Below are 17,500 nucleotides of genomic sequence, written 5' to 3' on the forward strand. Positions count from 1 at the left end.
CACACACACACACAGAAACACACACACACACACACACACACACACACACACACACACACACACACACACACACACACACACTATTTCACGTTTCATCTCTTGTCTAGCCCATTTGACCTGAGATCCGATTCTAAGAATGTCTGTTTGAAAATGACAGTTTTCTGAAAAAGCTATGTTTCTATGTCAGTCGTTTTTTGATTTTTCAAAAATAGCAGACCTACAAGCTCGTAGCGCGCCACTCGGTGGCGCGCTATGAGCTTGTAGATCTGCTATTTTTCAATAGCTAAAGCATAACGTAATGCTAACGCCAATGGGCTAGTGTCCGTCCATCTGTCTGGCTGTCCCTCTTCCTCCTCCTCCTCCTCTTCCTCCTCCTCCTCCTCCTCTCCTTTTGATCGGACCCGTTCTCACTTCTGTCCTATCATATAGCTCCTTCTTCTCCTCCAGACAGAGTGAGGTCATTGTTTTCGTTTGGGGTTTTCTCATAAGCTGGCCGAGGCTCCGGGGTCAAGTCCTGTGCCAATCCATGACTGCAGTGTATATGGTTTCAGACGTGTGTGTGGGTGTGTGTGTGGGTGTGGGTGTGGGTGTGTGTGTGTGTGGGTAAGTGTGAGGGGGGGGGGGGGGGGGGGGTCACAGAGAGAGTGAGACTCGGGGCACAGTGTGTGAGATTACTATACTTCCAACAGCTTTGAAAATAGCAGAAAAAACTGCGAAAAAGCTCACGATGCGTGTCACGCTGCGGCGAGTTGTGAGCTTGTCGGTCTGTGATTTTAAAGTAAAATAGGGGAGAAAATCTAACCCCGACCCCTAAACCTAACCTTTCAATGTCCTATCTCAACCCTAACCCCTAAGCCTAACCCTTGAATGTCTTATCTCAACCCTAGCCCCTAAACCTAACCTTTGAATGTCGACAGAGTGAGACTTTGGGCACAGTGTGTGAGCGTGGTGTTTTAACATTTAGTTCATCCTTGGACAGAGCAGCAGACTGTGATGTGGACATTGTTCTTTAACAGGACAGAGCAGCAGACTGTGATGTAGACATTGTTCTTTAACAGGACAGAGCAGCAGACTGTGATGTAGACATTGTTCTTTAACAGGACGGAGCAGCAGACTGTGATGTAGACATTGTTCTTTAACAGGACAGAGCAGCAGACTGTGCTGTAGACATTGTTCTTTAACAGGACAGAGCAGCAGACTGTGATGTAGACATTGTTCTTTAACAGGACGGAGCAGCAGACTGTGATGTAGACATTGTTCTTTAACAGGACAGAGCAGCAGACTGTGATGTAGACATTGTTCTTTAACAGGACAGAGTAGCAGACTGTGATGTAGACATTGTTCTTTAACAGGACAGAGCAGCAGACTGTGCTGTAGACATTGTTCTTTAACAGGACAGAGCAGCAGACTGTGCTGTAGACATTGTTCTTTAACAGGACAGAGCAGCAGACTGTGCTGTAGACATTGTTCTTTAACAGGACAGAGCAGCAGACTGTGCTGTAGACATTGTTCTTTAACAGGACAGAGCAGCAGACTGTGCTGTAGACATTGTTCTTTAACAGGACAGAGCAGCAGACTGTGCTGTAGACATTGTTCTTTAACAGGACAGAGCAGCAGACTGTGATGTAGACATTGTTCTTTAACAGGCTGTACAAACTATTGCACGGTGGCAGCTGGCCGCGTGTGAACGAGCATGTGCGCTGCCCTGTTTGTGGGTGTTTCTGTGTGTGTGTGTGTGTGTGTGTGTGTGTGTGTGTGTGCGCGCACACACGTGTGTGCACACTACTCTCTTAATACATCCATGGTGTGCACAGTCTGATCTCCAGCTGTTTCCTGTTAACTATCATGCTGCTCTCAAGGCTGCTGAGCATTTGTGCCACTTTGTGTGTGTGCCGCGCGCCTGCGTGCGTGTGTGTGTGTGTGTGCGTGTCTGTTAAAAGTCACAGCCTCTGAGTCATTTTTATCACTCTGTTAAAACGTGCCTCTCCCACGATGAGAGGAAGAGAGAGAGAGAGAGAGAGAGAGAGAGGGAGAGAGAGAGGGAGAGAGGGAGAGAGGGAGAGAGAGAGGGAGAGGGGAGAGAGAGGGAGAGGGAGAGGGAGACCAAGTTTATGTGTGAGCCCATAGTGAAATCCTCAGTGTTAACGTCCAGTAGGCCTAACTCTGACAGTCCATTTGGTTACATTCTGTACGCCGTCGTCAAAGAGTTCCATGAACACTCACTGAGTGTTTGATGTAGTGCTTGTTTTAAATCATGTGAATCTCGATTTTCCTCCACACGATTCTCATTTTATTTGTTCCATGTATTGTGTTTTAAGTCTGTAGTTGCTGAACATTAACTACTTTCAGAATGTGGCACCTGGAGCTAACTACTGGGGATTTAAACAGACAACATCAAAGTGCTTGAGTAACTAAAATGAATTGGACAGCCAACTAGCGCTGCACCGTTCTTACTCAAATGTAGGAATTGAGATTGCGCAGATTGACTGAATCTAGATTGTGATCTTTTTTTTCCCGATTAATCGTGCAGCACTAATTTGATGTTGTGTAGATGTGTGCGGAGATTAGAAACATCATGTAATGCGTTTCTATAGGCAGCTGTGTGTGTGTGTGTGTGTGTGTGTGTGTGTGTGTGTGTGTGTGTGTGTGTGTGTGCGCTCGCTGAGCAATATGACTTCAAAACAATATCACGATTATTTCAAACTTTTGCCCCGGTTACATTTAATGAATTAAAAAGATTCACACCAGTGTGAAGTGAGGGGCGCTCCTATCATCATACAGAATCGTACATCATCTCATCCCAGCCAATCACAATTTGCGTCCTCACCTTTGTCTTCAATGTTTGCGTTTACAACACAAACACTCGAAGCTGGACATTCGTTGTCAAGTATTGTATGCCACTGTTGTACAAAGAAGCCTACTAAAGGATTAAGTGGTTAATAGTATAGATTTAGTCTATTATTATAAAATAAAATCTATTTAAAGTTTTTGTCTTGATTCATTGTTATATAAGGGAAACTTTGAGCAGGATTAAGTCAGTTATTGGTTCTAGATAAAGCCCTGCACGGCACGCACGCGCGCGTGTGTGCGTGTGTGTGTGTGTGTGTGTGTGTGTGTGTGTGTGTGTGTGTGTGTGTGTGTGCAGACCGGTGGTCGCGCAGAGTCAGCGTTTGCCGGTAAAGCGGTGACTCACATGATGAGTGTAATATTATTGGATTCTATGACACGTCCATCAGGACAGATTAGTTGAACCTGTGTGACGGTTACAGTTTGAACCCTGTGTGTAACCCATTAGTTCCATACGGCAACTCTTCCGCTAAACGTTATTATTGTCAAAGCTATTTTCCCGCTAGAAGGGGGATTCTAATGTATGACTCGCACAGGAACATGCAGGGCCTGTGTGTGTGTGTGTGTGTGTGTGTGCACGTCCCATATTTGGGTTTCTCCGGCTCGGAGCGGAAGTGACTTGTTTTAAACCCCCTACCCCCCCAACCCCCCCCCCCCCCCCAGGCCTCTGAGCCTGGGAGGCGTAACAACACTCCCAATCCCAACGCATGCACCAAACTCCTTCACTGGCCTGCTCTCACATGAACGCACACACACACACACACACAGACGCACACACACACACACACAGACGCACACACACACACACACACACACGCACACGCACACACAGACGCACACACACATACACACGGGGCGGAGGAAATGCCATGAGTCACAAAGGAGTGTAGTATATATGTGTGTGATTGTGCAATAGTAATATATTGAATAGAATAGTGCACCAGAAGGCATGTATTGTAAAGCACGTTTTGAATTGATTTATTTGGTCGCTTACACGTATGACTGACAGCCAGGCGCTCGTTTTCTCCTCCAACCCCGGGATCGTTCTCCTCCACCCCGGGATCGTTCTTCTCCACCCCGGGATCGTTCTCCTCCACCCCGGGACCGTCCCAGCCACGCTGGAGCGAACGTGCTTCCCAGAGGATCTAAAGGGTCTCGCTGAGAAGGTCGGGGTATTTTTAAACGTTTAAGCGTTTAAAAATAAACTACACCTTTTCAGCCTCGCTTTGAACCCGGGCTTGCTATTAGACTCCGTTAGCCCTAGATTTGAATCTTTGTCATTTTTTTAATATATATATATATGGGTTTTTCTTTGCTTATTATCTCTATTTTAATCTGTTAGTTCTTAACGCTAGTACAGTCTTTGAGTTGTCCTCTCCTAGCACAGTGATGCACGTACAGTATTTGGCAACTGAACGCCCAAGCTTCAATCTTGCAGCTCAAATCGTATCTGATCTTATTTGTTCTTTGTGTCCGTGTTCTCGCTGTGTAGTCAGTGTGTACATTGTGTGTCTATCTGCTATCTCTTGTTTCACTGTCCCTTGTCTTTGATCTCACTGTTCGTGATTTGTTTATTGTGTTTTATTAGATTGTATGAAAAGTACTACATGAATCAGTAGTAATTCAACCATTGGACTAGTCCCCCACTGGTGAGCCGTGAAGTTATAGCAAGAGGGCCCACAAATTATTGACAAAACATTTAAGAGGATGATATGAAATTGATCCCACAAAATGTCAATGCATTTTAAACCGTGAGAACTCTTTAGTTCCATTGATCCAAGCCGGGAAACTGAATCGATTGATTGATTGGATCCCTGACAATGAATGAATGAATGCCCTTGTGAACGCTTTTGAGATTTTTCAAGTGTGAAATTAACCCATTTTGGGGCGGGAACCCCTTTCGGTGTTTTAACTAAGCAATTATGTTATGCTTTAGCTGTTGAAAAATAGCATACCTACAAGCTTGTAGGTCTGCTATTTTTGAAAAATCGAAGAACGACTGACATAGAAACACGGCTTTTTCAGAAAACTCAGGATGTAGAAGACATTTGTAGATCTGATCTCAGGGCCGAATGGTAAACTGTCAGGATGTAGAAGACATTTGTAGAATCTGATCTCAGGTCAGAATGGGATAAATAATAGTTTTGATTTGACGTACATCGTCAGTCCGAAGCGCCAGAGGCTGTCCAGTCAGTCGGTTCTGGTCGGTTCTAATCGTCGTATCTCTCCCCCCCCCCTACAGAGTGAGGACAGTCCCAGTCCGAAGCGCCAGAGGCTGTCCAGTCAGTCGGTTCTGGAGCAGCTGTCGTCGTCGGCGCCGCCCCCTCCCTCCACGCCGTCTCCCCCCATCCGGCCCTGGGAGCTGGGGACCCCCAACCGGAGACCCCCGCCGCACCCCCACACACACTACACGCACCACCAGGAGAGGTGCCACACGCCCGCCAGGCACAGACGCAGGTGAGGATAGAATAATTATTATGACATAATGATCGATTAGAATCGGCGTCTCTGTCGCCGACGTCATTTTTTGCAGCACAAGAAAGACTGCCTGCCTCTGATTGGCCCCCCTCCTACTAGTACAATTTACAATTTACAATTTAGGCATTTAGCAGTCGCTCTTAATCCAGAGCGATTTACATTAAGCAAGAACAAAAAAGCATCATACATCACACAAAATCACATAAAAAGCATTTATCATGAAACATGCGTAAGCTAAGAACGTAACAGTGGAATATCTATATAATGAAACTATACATATATACTATACTATGCTATACAGTACATATGTACTATGATGTGCTATGGCTACATACAATGCAATTATAGTGCTGTCTACATAACATACTATAAATCTGTATCAAATGCTATCCAAGTCTACAGAAATGCTATCATTTTACGCAACCCTTTTGAATAACTACGTCTCTGTCGGGTGGAAACCTTGCATGTCCCAAACCTTTCAGGAAATGGGAAAAATTACCTGTGTTCCCATAGCTTGGGAAGCATTCCCTTTTCTGGTTTCTGGTATGTTTACGTCATGTTGTAGTCACTGGTTCAGGCCGGGAATAAGAAATACCCCCAAATAATTAACCTGCGACCACCAAGGGCATGGGTCCATTTCATTTGGTTACCAACTCTCCATCATTTAGCTCTGGACCACCTGGATCCCCCCCAAGGACCACCGTTGGTCCCCGGACCCACTGGTTGAGCACCACTGTTGTATTCCATGGTTCCAGCGTTACTAAAGCTCTACTAAATCCGTGTCATGTTTTCCTCCCCTCCCCCTGCAGCCCACCGGCGAGGCGCCAGCGCGGTCGTCTCTCGCGGCCCGCCCGCCACATCCCCCACCACCCCCCCCACCCCCACCCCTCCCCCCAAGGAGGCCCCGGGGGGCCCCGCCTGTCCCCGTCGGAGCTCCAGGACGAGAACTACCACCACCACCACCGGGGCAACAACAACCCCCACCCCTCGCCACACCACCACCACCACCAGACGTTTGCCCCCAACATGTACGGACAGGCCCCCTTGACGGGGGCCGCGTCGGAGGAGCCCCGGGCCTTCCACCCCCCCGCCATGTCGCCTCGACTGCTGCACCCGGCCGCCCACCACCCCCACCACCACCCCCACCACCACCACCACCCCAGCCACCACCACCAGCAGCACCCCCACCACCCCCACCATCACCACCAGCAGCAGCACGCCATACAACAGCAGCAAGGAGCCATGGTCATGGACCTGCATGAACAGGTGTGTGTTAACCCGTTTAGAGTTTAGACCTACCATCGATTCTACAAATATCGTCTAAATCCTGACCAATTTAATTGGTCGCCGACCCCCATCTGAAAATATGTTGTTCCAGGGACCCTCCGCCCAGAAGCAAAGATTTGAGTTAAATAAAAACGTTCGCTATGAAAGAATATATATTCAAAGATTTGAGCCCCATTTTCACGATTTTTCAAAAATAGCAGACCTACAAGTTCATAGCACGGCACTGACTGAGCTTGTAGATCTGCTATTTTTAAAATACCAGTATGGGTTAAGGGGTGGGAAACTTTGACGAGGGAGAGAGCCACTACATTTCCACTCTCACTCCAGAGGGCCACGTTGCAAAACCGTAGTAGCAAAAATAGCCGATCTACAAGCTCAAAAAGCGTCAGGTTTTGAGCTTGTAGATCGGCTATTTTTTAATTGAAATCCTGAATTATTATTATTTTGCTATTTTTTAATTGGAATCCTGAAAAGTAACCTTTTTGTATTACATTTCTAATTCATTTAGTTATAGTTAAGACAGCCAGTGATGACTAAACCATCACACACCATATCCACTCTAGCAACTTTCCCCAGCAATATGAAATATGTGACAATCGTGTAGACGATCACATGTCAGTGTCCGAACATAAATCATTGTGGTCTGTTCATTAGCAGTGTTCGACCTAGCTGCTGTATTTAGGTCACATATTTAAATAAATACCTCCATGTACAGTAAGTCCACGAGATGGTCACGTAATTTCGGCAGCAGTAACACCAGCATGCTGGAGTGACCTGAGTGTGAGCCAGCGGCCGAGATTTTGGGTATTGGAATTTTGGCGAGAGAGAGAGAGAGAGAGAGAGAGAGAGAGAGAGACACTCGAGTGCATGACGTCAGGGACGTGCACACATCAAAGGGGGCTTCAGCCCCTGCCCTTTTACCCGTCTGTAAAACAACTGCCCTCTCCAGACCACATATGCAGCGTTTACTACATGGTGAAAGAAATGCCTCTCCTTTCCTTCCATGCCATACCGGAAGGCAGCATTCAGGAGAATGGCCTTTTTTCCCGTAGTCTCCTGAACTTGAACACAGCATTTTGAACATCTCCACTAGCTAAAGATTGCTGGGTTTGCGCCCCGAAAATAGCCGATCTACAAACAATTTTAGATCTGCTATTTTCGCTATTTATTTTGGACCAAAAGTGCCCTCTTACCGGATTTTGGCCCCTGCCCCTCTAAGGGCCGATTCATACTCCTATTTTAGAGCCGAATAAAAGTCGGTTCGGCGCTGTAGAGCCTACAATTTGACGTCATTTGAGGTTCGGGGGGGCGGGTACCGTCCTAAAGTCGGCTCTTCGGTGCTACTGAAAATTTCTGACGAGCCGAAATCATTTCGGCAGTACAGCGCCGAAACAGCGGTGAAATAGGAGTATGAATCGGCCCTAACACTCTCTGCACGTTAGGGCTTTCACTTCTAGTCATTTTACTAGTTGACTAGTTTACTAGTCGACTAGTTGTTTAAATACCTATTATGTAAAAGAAAAAATAAATACATATTTGTAGTGTACATTTAAAAACAGTGTGCATTGGTGACTATAATCTAGCTGATCTTAAGGCCTACAAAAAAAAGTTCTTATCAACTAGTACCAACAAGGTCGACTAGTGGATTTACTAGTCGACTAGTTGCTTAACACAATCAGCGCCAGGATTCCTTCAAAATAGGAGCTCTGGGGTGCCGGAAAGACATGGCCGCTTTTACTCTGAAACCCACCCCCCGGAACTAACTATTCATTCATAACGTTAACGGCCGTCTCCTCTCCTCCTCAGCTGCAGCAGGCCAGCGTTCCGGTCTCCTAACTATTCATTCATTCATTCATTCATTCATTCATTCATCTCCTCCGTCTCCTCTCTCCTCCTCAGCTGCAGCAGGCCAGCGTGCCGGTCTCCTAACTATTCATTCATTCATCTCCTCCGTCTCCTCTCTCTCCTCAGCTGCAGCAGGCCAGCGTGCCGGTCTCCTAACTATTCATTCATTCATCTCCTCCGTCTCCTCTCTCTCCTCAGCTGCAGCAGGCCAGCGTTCCGGTCTCCTAACTATTCATTCATTCATCTCCTCCGTCTCCTCTCTCCTCCTCAGCTGCAGCAGGCCAGCGTGCCGGTCTCCTAACTATTCATTCATTCATCTCCTCCGTCTCCTCTCCTCCTCAGCTGCAGCAGGCCAGCGTGCCGGTCTCCTAACTATTCATTCATTCATCTCCTCCGTCTCCTCTCTCCTCAGCTGCAGCAGGCCAGCGTGCCGGTCTCCTAACTATTCATTCATTCATCTCCTCCGTCTCCTCTCTCCTCAGCTGCAGCAGGCCAGCGTGCCGGTCTCCTACACGGTGACGCCGGTCCCTCCACACGGCCTGGCGGCTCCTCTATGCAGCGGGCAGCACCTCCCCCCCGCCTGCTCCTCCCAGCAACAGGTTCCTCCTCCTGCCTGCAGCGTGGTCTTCAGCACCGGACAGCATTACCACCCGGTGAGAACACACTATAACACACACTATAACACACACTATAACACACACTATAACACACACTATAGCACACACTATAGCACACACTATAACACACACTATAGCACACACTATAGCACACACTATAACACACACTATAGCACACACTATAACACACACTATAACACACACTATAACACACACTATAACACACACTATAGCACACACTATAACACACACTATAGCACACACTATAACACACACTATAGCACACACTATAGCACACACTATAACACACACTATAACACACACTATAGCACACACTATAACACACACTATAACACACACTATAGCACACACTATAACACACACTATAACACACACTATAGCACACACTATAACACACACTATAGCACACACTATAACACACACTATAACACACACTATAACACACACTATAACACACACTATAACACACACTATAACACACACTATAGCACACACTATAACACACTATAACACACACTATAACACACACTATAACACACACTATAACACACACTATAACACACACTATAGCACACACTATAACACACACTATAACACACACTATAACACACACTATAACACACACTATAACACACACTATAACACACACTATAGCACACACTATAACACACACTATAACACACACTATAGCACACACTATAACACACACTATAACACACACTATAACACACACTATAACACACACTATAGCACACACTATAACACACACTATAGCACACACTATAACACACACTATAACACACACTATAACACACACTATAACACACACTATAGCACACACTATAACACACACTATAACACACACTATAGCACACACTATAACACACACTATAACACACACTATAGCACACACTATAACACACACTATAACACACACTATAGCACACACTATAACACACACTATAACACACACTATAACACACACTATAGCACACACTATAACACACACTATAACACACACTATAACACACACTATAACACACACTATAGCACACACTATAACACACACTATAACACACACTATAACACACACTATAACACACACTATAGCACACACTATAACACACACTATAACACACACTATAACACACACTATAACACACACTATAGCACACACTATAGCACACACTATAACACACACTATAGCACACACTATAACACACACTATAACACACACTATAACACACACTATAGCACACACTATAACACACACTATAGCACACACTATAACACACACTATTAACACACACTATAACACACACTATAGCACACACTATAGCACACACTATAACACACACTATAGCACACACTATAACACACACTATAACACACACTATAACACACACTATTAACACACACTATAACACACCGGACAGCATTACCACCCGGTGAGAACATACTATAACACACACTATAACACACACTATAACACACACTATAGCACACACTATAACACACACTATAGCACACACTATAGCACACACTATAACACACACTATAACACACACTATAACACACACTATAACACACACTATAACACACACTATAACACACACTATAACACACACTATAACACACACTATAACACACACTATAGCACACACTATAACACACACTATAACACACCGGACAGCATTACCACCCGGTGAGCACATTGTACAATAGAATCCATGGAAATGAGATGAGATGAGATATACTTTATTAATCCCCGAAGGGAAATTGAAGTGCTACAACAGCACAATGTGACACATAAATCAAGCTGGACAAACAGAAAGACAATAAACATAAGTAAACACAAGTGGACATAGGCAGGCACACTAGACCAGGACCACTATGGGACCAGAAGCAAACTTTGGGGAGGCAGTTCTTATGCATTTGCATTATAGAGTCTGATGGCAGTTGGCATGAAAGAGAGTCTGAAAGCAGTTGGTTTTCAACATTTTTCATATCAAGGCCCATTTATTTATTCGGCATTTGATCCACGGACCACCATTTTATGACATTTAGCCTCTCGGAACCGCAGTCCACATCTCCATGCTGTATTGATGTTGGTACCATTAGGAGAGATAACAGGCAAAACGTTGAAAAATAACAATCCTTCTACATTCTCTAATTGTGTAGATGGCTTGTAAATTAACTTAACTAATGATTTTACCAAATGGACCCATACATAATTTTACACTCAAGAGTTAAAGATCTAATAAGGACCACTGGTTGAGAACCACTGATAAAGTATGAAAGATATGAATTTGCATCTGTGCACTGCCTTGCACCCTGTGGTGAGGCTTGTACTCCGGTGCGACATAAAAAGCAAATCACACGATAAGAGGGTATGCGCATGACATCATCATTATCATCATCATAACCGGAGGTTATGTGGGAACACCTACTGAGTGATAAAAAAAAACTACTTTCTGGCCTTGACAGGCCATACTGTACATTAAAAAAAATCTGATTGCATTAAACGACTTTAAAGTTTAAAGCAAATCGAGTGGCAAAGTGAGTTTAACATCGTTTAAAGTTTAAACGATGTTAAACTCACTTTGCCACTCGATTTGCTCACTTTATCCATGCTCATACCCTCTATTGGGGAAATGGCATAAAGCTTTCTAGTGGATGCTTGCATCCAAAGCAACTTATAGTATGATTACAGTACATTTAGCGTGTTGGCATATGGGTGGCCAGCATTAAGAATGAAACCATCAAACCCTGGCAAATGTTAAGTATTTGGGCCTGTGCGCTGCCTGTTAAGTATTCGGGGCCTGTGCGCTGCCTGTTCTCCGGTTCGACATAAATAGAAAATTACATGATCAGGGCAGGAAAATGCTGAGGTGAGGTTTTGTTTTGCTTTTGAAACCAGACTGTTGGGAGCTTCTTTAAAAAAAAGATGTATTTCTTTGGTATTGGCTGCCACCTTGTGGAGAGGTACGGGGACGCACGTTAGAAAGGCTAAACTGACATTGTTTGGGCTCTGTGCACACAGGCCATTTTGGAAAGAACCTTCCTTCCTTCACAGTTGTTGCCGATGATACTAATGACGGCTCTGTTCCAACAGAGTCAGGGTGCTGCTGTTAGCTCACTGGAAACACTGCGTGTCCTCGAGTGGGTTCCAAATGGCCTCGTACGGGTGTTTATAACTCTGAGAGTGTACAAATGGACCCTTAACAGGTCCATTTGGTTCTATTTGTACACTCTCAGAGTTATGGGGGTTCTTGAAATTAAAAAAAGTTTGAGAACCACTGTGCACTAAATGGAACAGTGCCTTAATAATTAGTATCATCTGTAACACCTGTGAAGGAAGTAGTGTACATAGGGCGGTGGCTCAGGGGTAGAGTGGACGGATGGTAACCGCAAGGTTGCCAGTTCGAACCCTGTGGGCTCCTCCAAAGTTAGTGTCGAAGTGTCCTTGAGCCAGACACTGAATCCCTAATTGCTCCTGATGTGCAGGTTGGTGCCTTGCATGGTTTCCTCTGCCATCGGTGTATGAATGTGTGTGTGTGAATGGGTGAATTAAGCAATATTACACTAGAGGGTGTGGGTTAACGTGATTATTGCCACGACAGGGATGCGGTCAGGAACGAGACGTAGTCGAGTTCCGCAAGCATCACTGAAGTGGCAATAATCACGTAAAACCACACCCTCGAGTGTAATATTGCAATTCTACCACAGTTACCCAAGTTAAAACTAAGAAAATCGCTGAAAGATTATAGTTTTTTAATGACAGATGTAGTCACTACGACCACAAATGTCCCAAGAAACTAGCTAGCCTAGCCACCGAGTTTGCTAGCGCTCTGGGAGAACAGAGCAGCTGAATTCTTTGTTTGGATTAGGTGGTGAACAGTGCTGGTTCAACCCACGGCTAGAAGGCTGTTTCAACCAATCAGATTGCTTCCTCGAAATGACCTGTGGTAGAATGTTGGGTGAATGTAATGCACGACTTATGTAAAGCGCCTTGGATAATATAAATGCACTCTTTATTATTGCATTGTGCTCAAAGTCTTCTCTTCCCCGTCCCTCTCAGATGCTCCAGGCCTGTTCCCTGGGCCACCTGCCCGTGCCCTACGCCTTCCCCTCGCTGCTGTCCGGCGACCCACAGTTCCTGCTGCCGCCGCCCCCCCACCTCTCCCACCACCACCACCACGCGCCCCACCTCCCCCCGCCTCCCGGACACTTCCTGCCCTTCCAGACGCAACAGCCGCGATCGGTGAGTGCCAGAACGGTCGTTGTGATTTCACTGAGCAATAGTTTGACTGTTAAGACGTCCGTCTAAAAATGGGTTATAAATGGTCTAAAAATGTACGTTTATTTAGCGGTCTTAGCTTAGACGTTGATTATCAGTTCATTATATAGTCTATATATATAGCCAAATACAGATAATTCTAGGGGTCCTTGACATGAAATAGTTTGAGAATCACTGATATAGAAACATTTTTTCAGGATTTAGAAGACATTTGTAGAATTGTCCTCAGGTCTAAATGGGTAAAGGCCAATATCAGCCGATGTAATGACCGATTTCATTTCCCTTCCCTGGTCTTTACGCTGTGTCCTCCCCAGCCCCAGTACTCACCGTATCCGTTGTGTCCTCCCCAGCCCCTGTACTCACCGTATCCGTTGTGTCCTCCCCAGCCCCTGCACAGAATCGAGAACGAGGTGGAGCTTCTGGGCGAGCACATGCAGGTGGGCGGGGGGTTCACCTACCCCCACCACCACCATCACCACCACCACCACCACCACCACCAGCCCCCGCCCACCCTGCCCCCCTCCACGCCGCTGCAGTTCCTCTCGCACCACGACCCCCTGTCACAGGAGCTCTTCACCATGGTAAATACACACACACACACACACACACACACACACACACACACACACACACACACACACACACACACACACACACACACACACACAATTCAATTCAAAGGGCTTTATTGGCGTGAGAAAACATGCGTTTACATTGCCAAAGTGGAACAATTTCAATCAAAACAAAATGCAATCCCCAATAAATCAACTTCTATGTACCGAGATCACTCGATGCAGCTAGTGCAGGAATACACACAATGATTAGTCACACACACACACACACACACACACACACACACCACAAGAATAATAAATAACGTATTAGTCCATAACACATTGCTCAGCTAGCATACGCCATCTAGTGGAGGCACGCATCCAAAGCACCTCACAGTCGGTAACATTACATTAGTGGGCTATATTTAGCATGTGGGCGTGGCATGGGGGAGCCAGCACTGTGAACCGAACCCTGGCTAATGTAATGCACTCCAGTGAGCACCACAAATACACTGTTAGATACAGACTTTGTTGTGCATTATGCTTAGCAGAAGTGTTTTAACCTTAACCCATTTTGACCTGAGATCAGATTCATACGAGGTTTCCACTGGACACACACTGGTCTGATTAACCCATTCTGACCTGAGATCAGATTCTAAAAATGTCAGTCGTTCTTCGATTTAAAAAAAAATAGCAGACCTACAAGCTCATAGCGCGCCACTCGGTGGCGCGCTATGAGCTTGTAGATCTGCTATTTTTCAATAGCTATATTATAACATAATGCTAACACCAAAAGGGGTCCCCGCCCAAAATGGGTTAATACACTAAACATGTTTTTTTTATCACACCATCACTAAGCATATTTTACCCAATGTAAAATATTCCATAACAAATATTTCTCATCAAAATATATTCGAGACTAAGTACAGCAATACATGGCAACTTGAGGTACTCTTCTTTAATATTTTCATCATGACTTTTCACAAAACTTCTCTATCACTAAACACTAAACACCTCAGGCTCAGACATCAACAACATTATGAAAATTACAAAAATATAATCGGCCAGTGTTCTAGAGTTAACATGTCTCTCTCTCTCTCTCTATCTCTCTCTCTCTCTCTCTCTCTCTCTCTCTCACAGCCCTACCCTCACTTCATGCCTCGGCGAATCACAGGCCGGCGATACCGCTCTCAGCAGCCCGTCCCACCGTCGCCCTATCACCCGAGTTTACTGCCTTACTTCCTGTAAGTGGTCTCTTTAATCTTTAAAAGAAGAACAATATAAACATTCCCAAATGTGCACAGAATCCTTCGAAATTCCTGGGAACCTGGAAGGTGACCGGTACGCCCTCCTCGGTCTGCCCCAGTCTACGGGGGGAGAAGGGGGAAGTATTGGGATATTGACCCTAAAGTGTCAAAGCCAAGGCAATTAACACTTCTTTTTTTTGCCGGGGAATTCTTCAAAATACAGGCGCTAGAGTGCCGGCAGTTATGTCAGATTGTACTCTGAAAAGCCCCTCCCTTCTTAGTGTTAACTGCTCCCTTGGTGCCATATAATATTAATGGAAGCCACTGCTCCTAATGCTTATAGAGCGCACGTGCAAATACTCCAACAACAACAGACTCTAGGGGACAATATTGTTGTTATTATTTGATATTGATGATATTCTCCGTGTCAGTCACTGTGTCCATGTTGTAACACGTGTCTTCTCTGGTCTTGTCCTGTCAGGTCCATGCTCCCCGTGACCCCCACCGTCGGCCCCACCATCAGCCTGGAGTTGGACGTGGATGACGGAGAGGTGGAGAACTATGAGGTACGCCTGTTACATATAATAGATCACACTTTTGAAAACCAGTGCAATTAATAGAGGGTACTTTATCATGGTCTGTGTATGTGGTTGTCTCTATGGCTGTGCTCACACACACCATAGAGAAAACAATAGAGGGTACATTATCAAGGTCTGTGTATGTGGTTGCCTCTATGGCTGTGCTCACACACACCATAGAGAAAAGTCACTATGGCTGTGCTCACACACACCATAGAGAAAAGTGCGTCGTCGAAACCCCTACTTAACTACTTTCCACCATGCCATTATAGGTGAAATGTTCCAAAAAGGTTTATAAGTAAGTTTTACAAGCTCACAGCTTGTCACAACCACAAGGCCAGACAGTGTCTGGCCTTGTGGTTAGAGTGTCCGCCCTGAAACTGGGAGGTCGGGGTTCGATCCCCGGCCGGGTCATACCAAAGACTGTAAAAATGGGACCCAATGGGACCTCCCTGCTTGGCACTCAGCATCAAAGGGTTGGATTGTGGGGTCAAATCTACTGATGAAATGATTCCCGAGCGCGGCACGGCTGCAGCTCACCGCTCCTTGGCTGCGGTTCATTGCTCAAAGAGATGGGTCAAATGCGGAGAACAAATTTCACTGGGGCAACGTGTGTGACAAATCATATGACTTTGACTTGACTTGAGCTTATAGATCGGCTACATGACACTGTCATATGACGAAGAATAACATAGGGCTTAAGTGGTTAAATACTCAATGATTTAACACCTAACTCTACTACAACTAGATAGAATTCCCTTGCAGCCTGTGTGTAACAACATCACTAATGACTGCTAATACCTCCCCCAGGCTCTGTTGAACCTAGCCGAGCGTCTAGGAGAGGCCAAGCCTCGTGGGCTCACCAAGGCCGACATAGAACAGCTTCCATCGTACCGCTTCAACCCCAACAACCACCAGTCGGAACAAACTCTGTGAGTATCGTGTGTGTGTGTGTGTGTGTGTGTGTGTGTGTGTGTGTGTGTGTGTGTGTGTGTGTGTGTGTGTGTGTGTGTGTGTGTGTGTGTGTGTGTGTGTGTGTGTGTGTGTGTGTGTGTGTGTGTGTGTGTGTGTGTGTGTGTGTGTGTGTGTGTGTGTGTGTGTGTGTGTGTGTGTGTGTGTGTGTGTGTGTGTGTGTGTGTGTGTGTGTGTGTGTGCGTGTGCGCGTGCGTGCTTGTGTATGCGAGTGAAAGTGAGACACAAATTTTGTTTGTTGACCCTGTCAACAAACAAAATGTCTAGTTAGGCATGACTAACAAAGTTCTGGACCAGAGAGATGCTATAACAAACACTAATGCATCTTCATTAGAGTCTTTCTTTCTTGTACTGCCTCTATGTGCTCCAGTGCTTTAGTTGTTTGCAGTCCAGTGCTTTTCACATCTAAGAAGGAATGGATTATTCCTCCTCGTTGGCTGAAGAGCAGCGATCTCTCTAGTAGCCTACATTTAAAACCTAGTCTAGTACATCTAAAACCTAATATAAATCTAGTTGAACATTTGAGGGTTTGTTTTTTTCAAACTATACAAATCGTAACTTAATAGAACCACACACTGAAAAGAAATCAAACCCGTGTTTCCAGGAGTATCACACACACACACACACACACACACACACACACACACACACACACACACACCACACACACCACACACACTTCACAAGTGTAAATTGTTGTTGTTTTTGTTATTTTCCATACCATGTTTGATTACTTTGTCTCCTTACTATTTGT

General features: G+C 45.4%; 1 protein-coding gene across 1 annotated transcript in view; it reads left to right on the forward strand.

The window, feature by feature from the left end:
• The window catches only part of LOC310859039 (E3 ubiquitin-protein ligase RNF38-like), a 57,549-nt gene that overhangs the window by 37,710 nt on the left and 2,339 nt on the right, over positions 1-17,500 (forward strand). Inside the window, exons 6-10 of the mRNA XM_083765395.1 lie at positions 13,177-13,359; positions 13,782-13,976; positions 15,090-15,193; positions 15,678-15,762; positions 16,585-16,706. Coding sequence (XP_083621521.1) covers positions 13,177-13,359; positions 13,782-13,976; positions 15,090-15,193; positions 15,678-15,762; positions 16,585-16,706 — 689 coding nt within the window. The remainder of the gene's footprint in view (positions 1-13,176; positions 13,360-13,781; positions 13,977-15,089; positions 15,194-15,677; positions 15,763-16,584; positions 16,707-17,500) is intronic.

The sequence above is a fragment of the Protomyctophum parallelum genome (genome assembly GCF_964188405.1).
Source record: "Protomyctophum parallelum genome assembly, chromosome: 5".
NCBI classification, from domain to species: domain Eukaryota; kingdom Metazoa; phylum Chordata; class Actinopteri; order Myctophiformes; family Myctophidae; genus Protomyctophum; species Protomyctophum parallelum.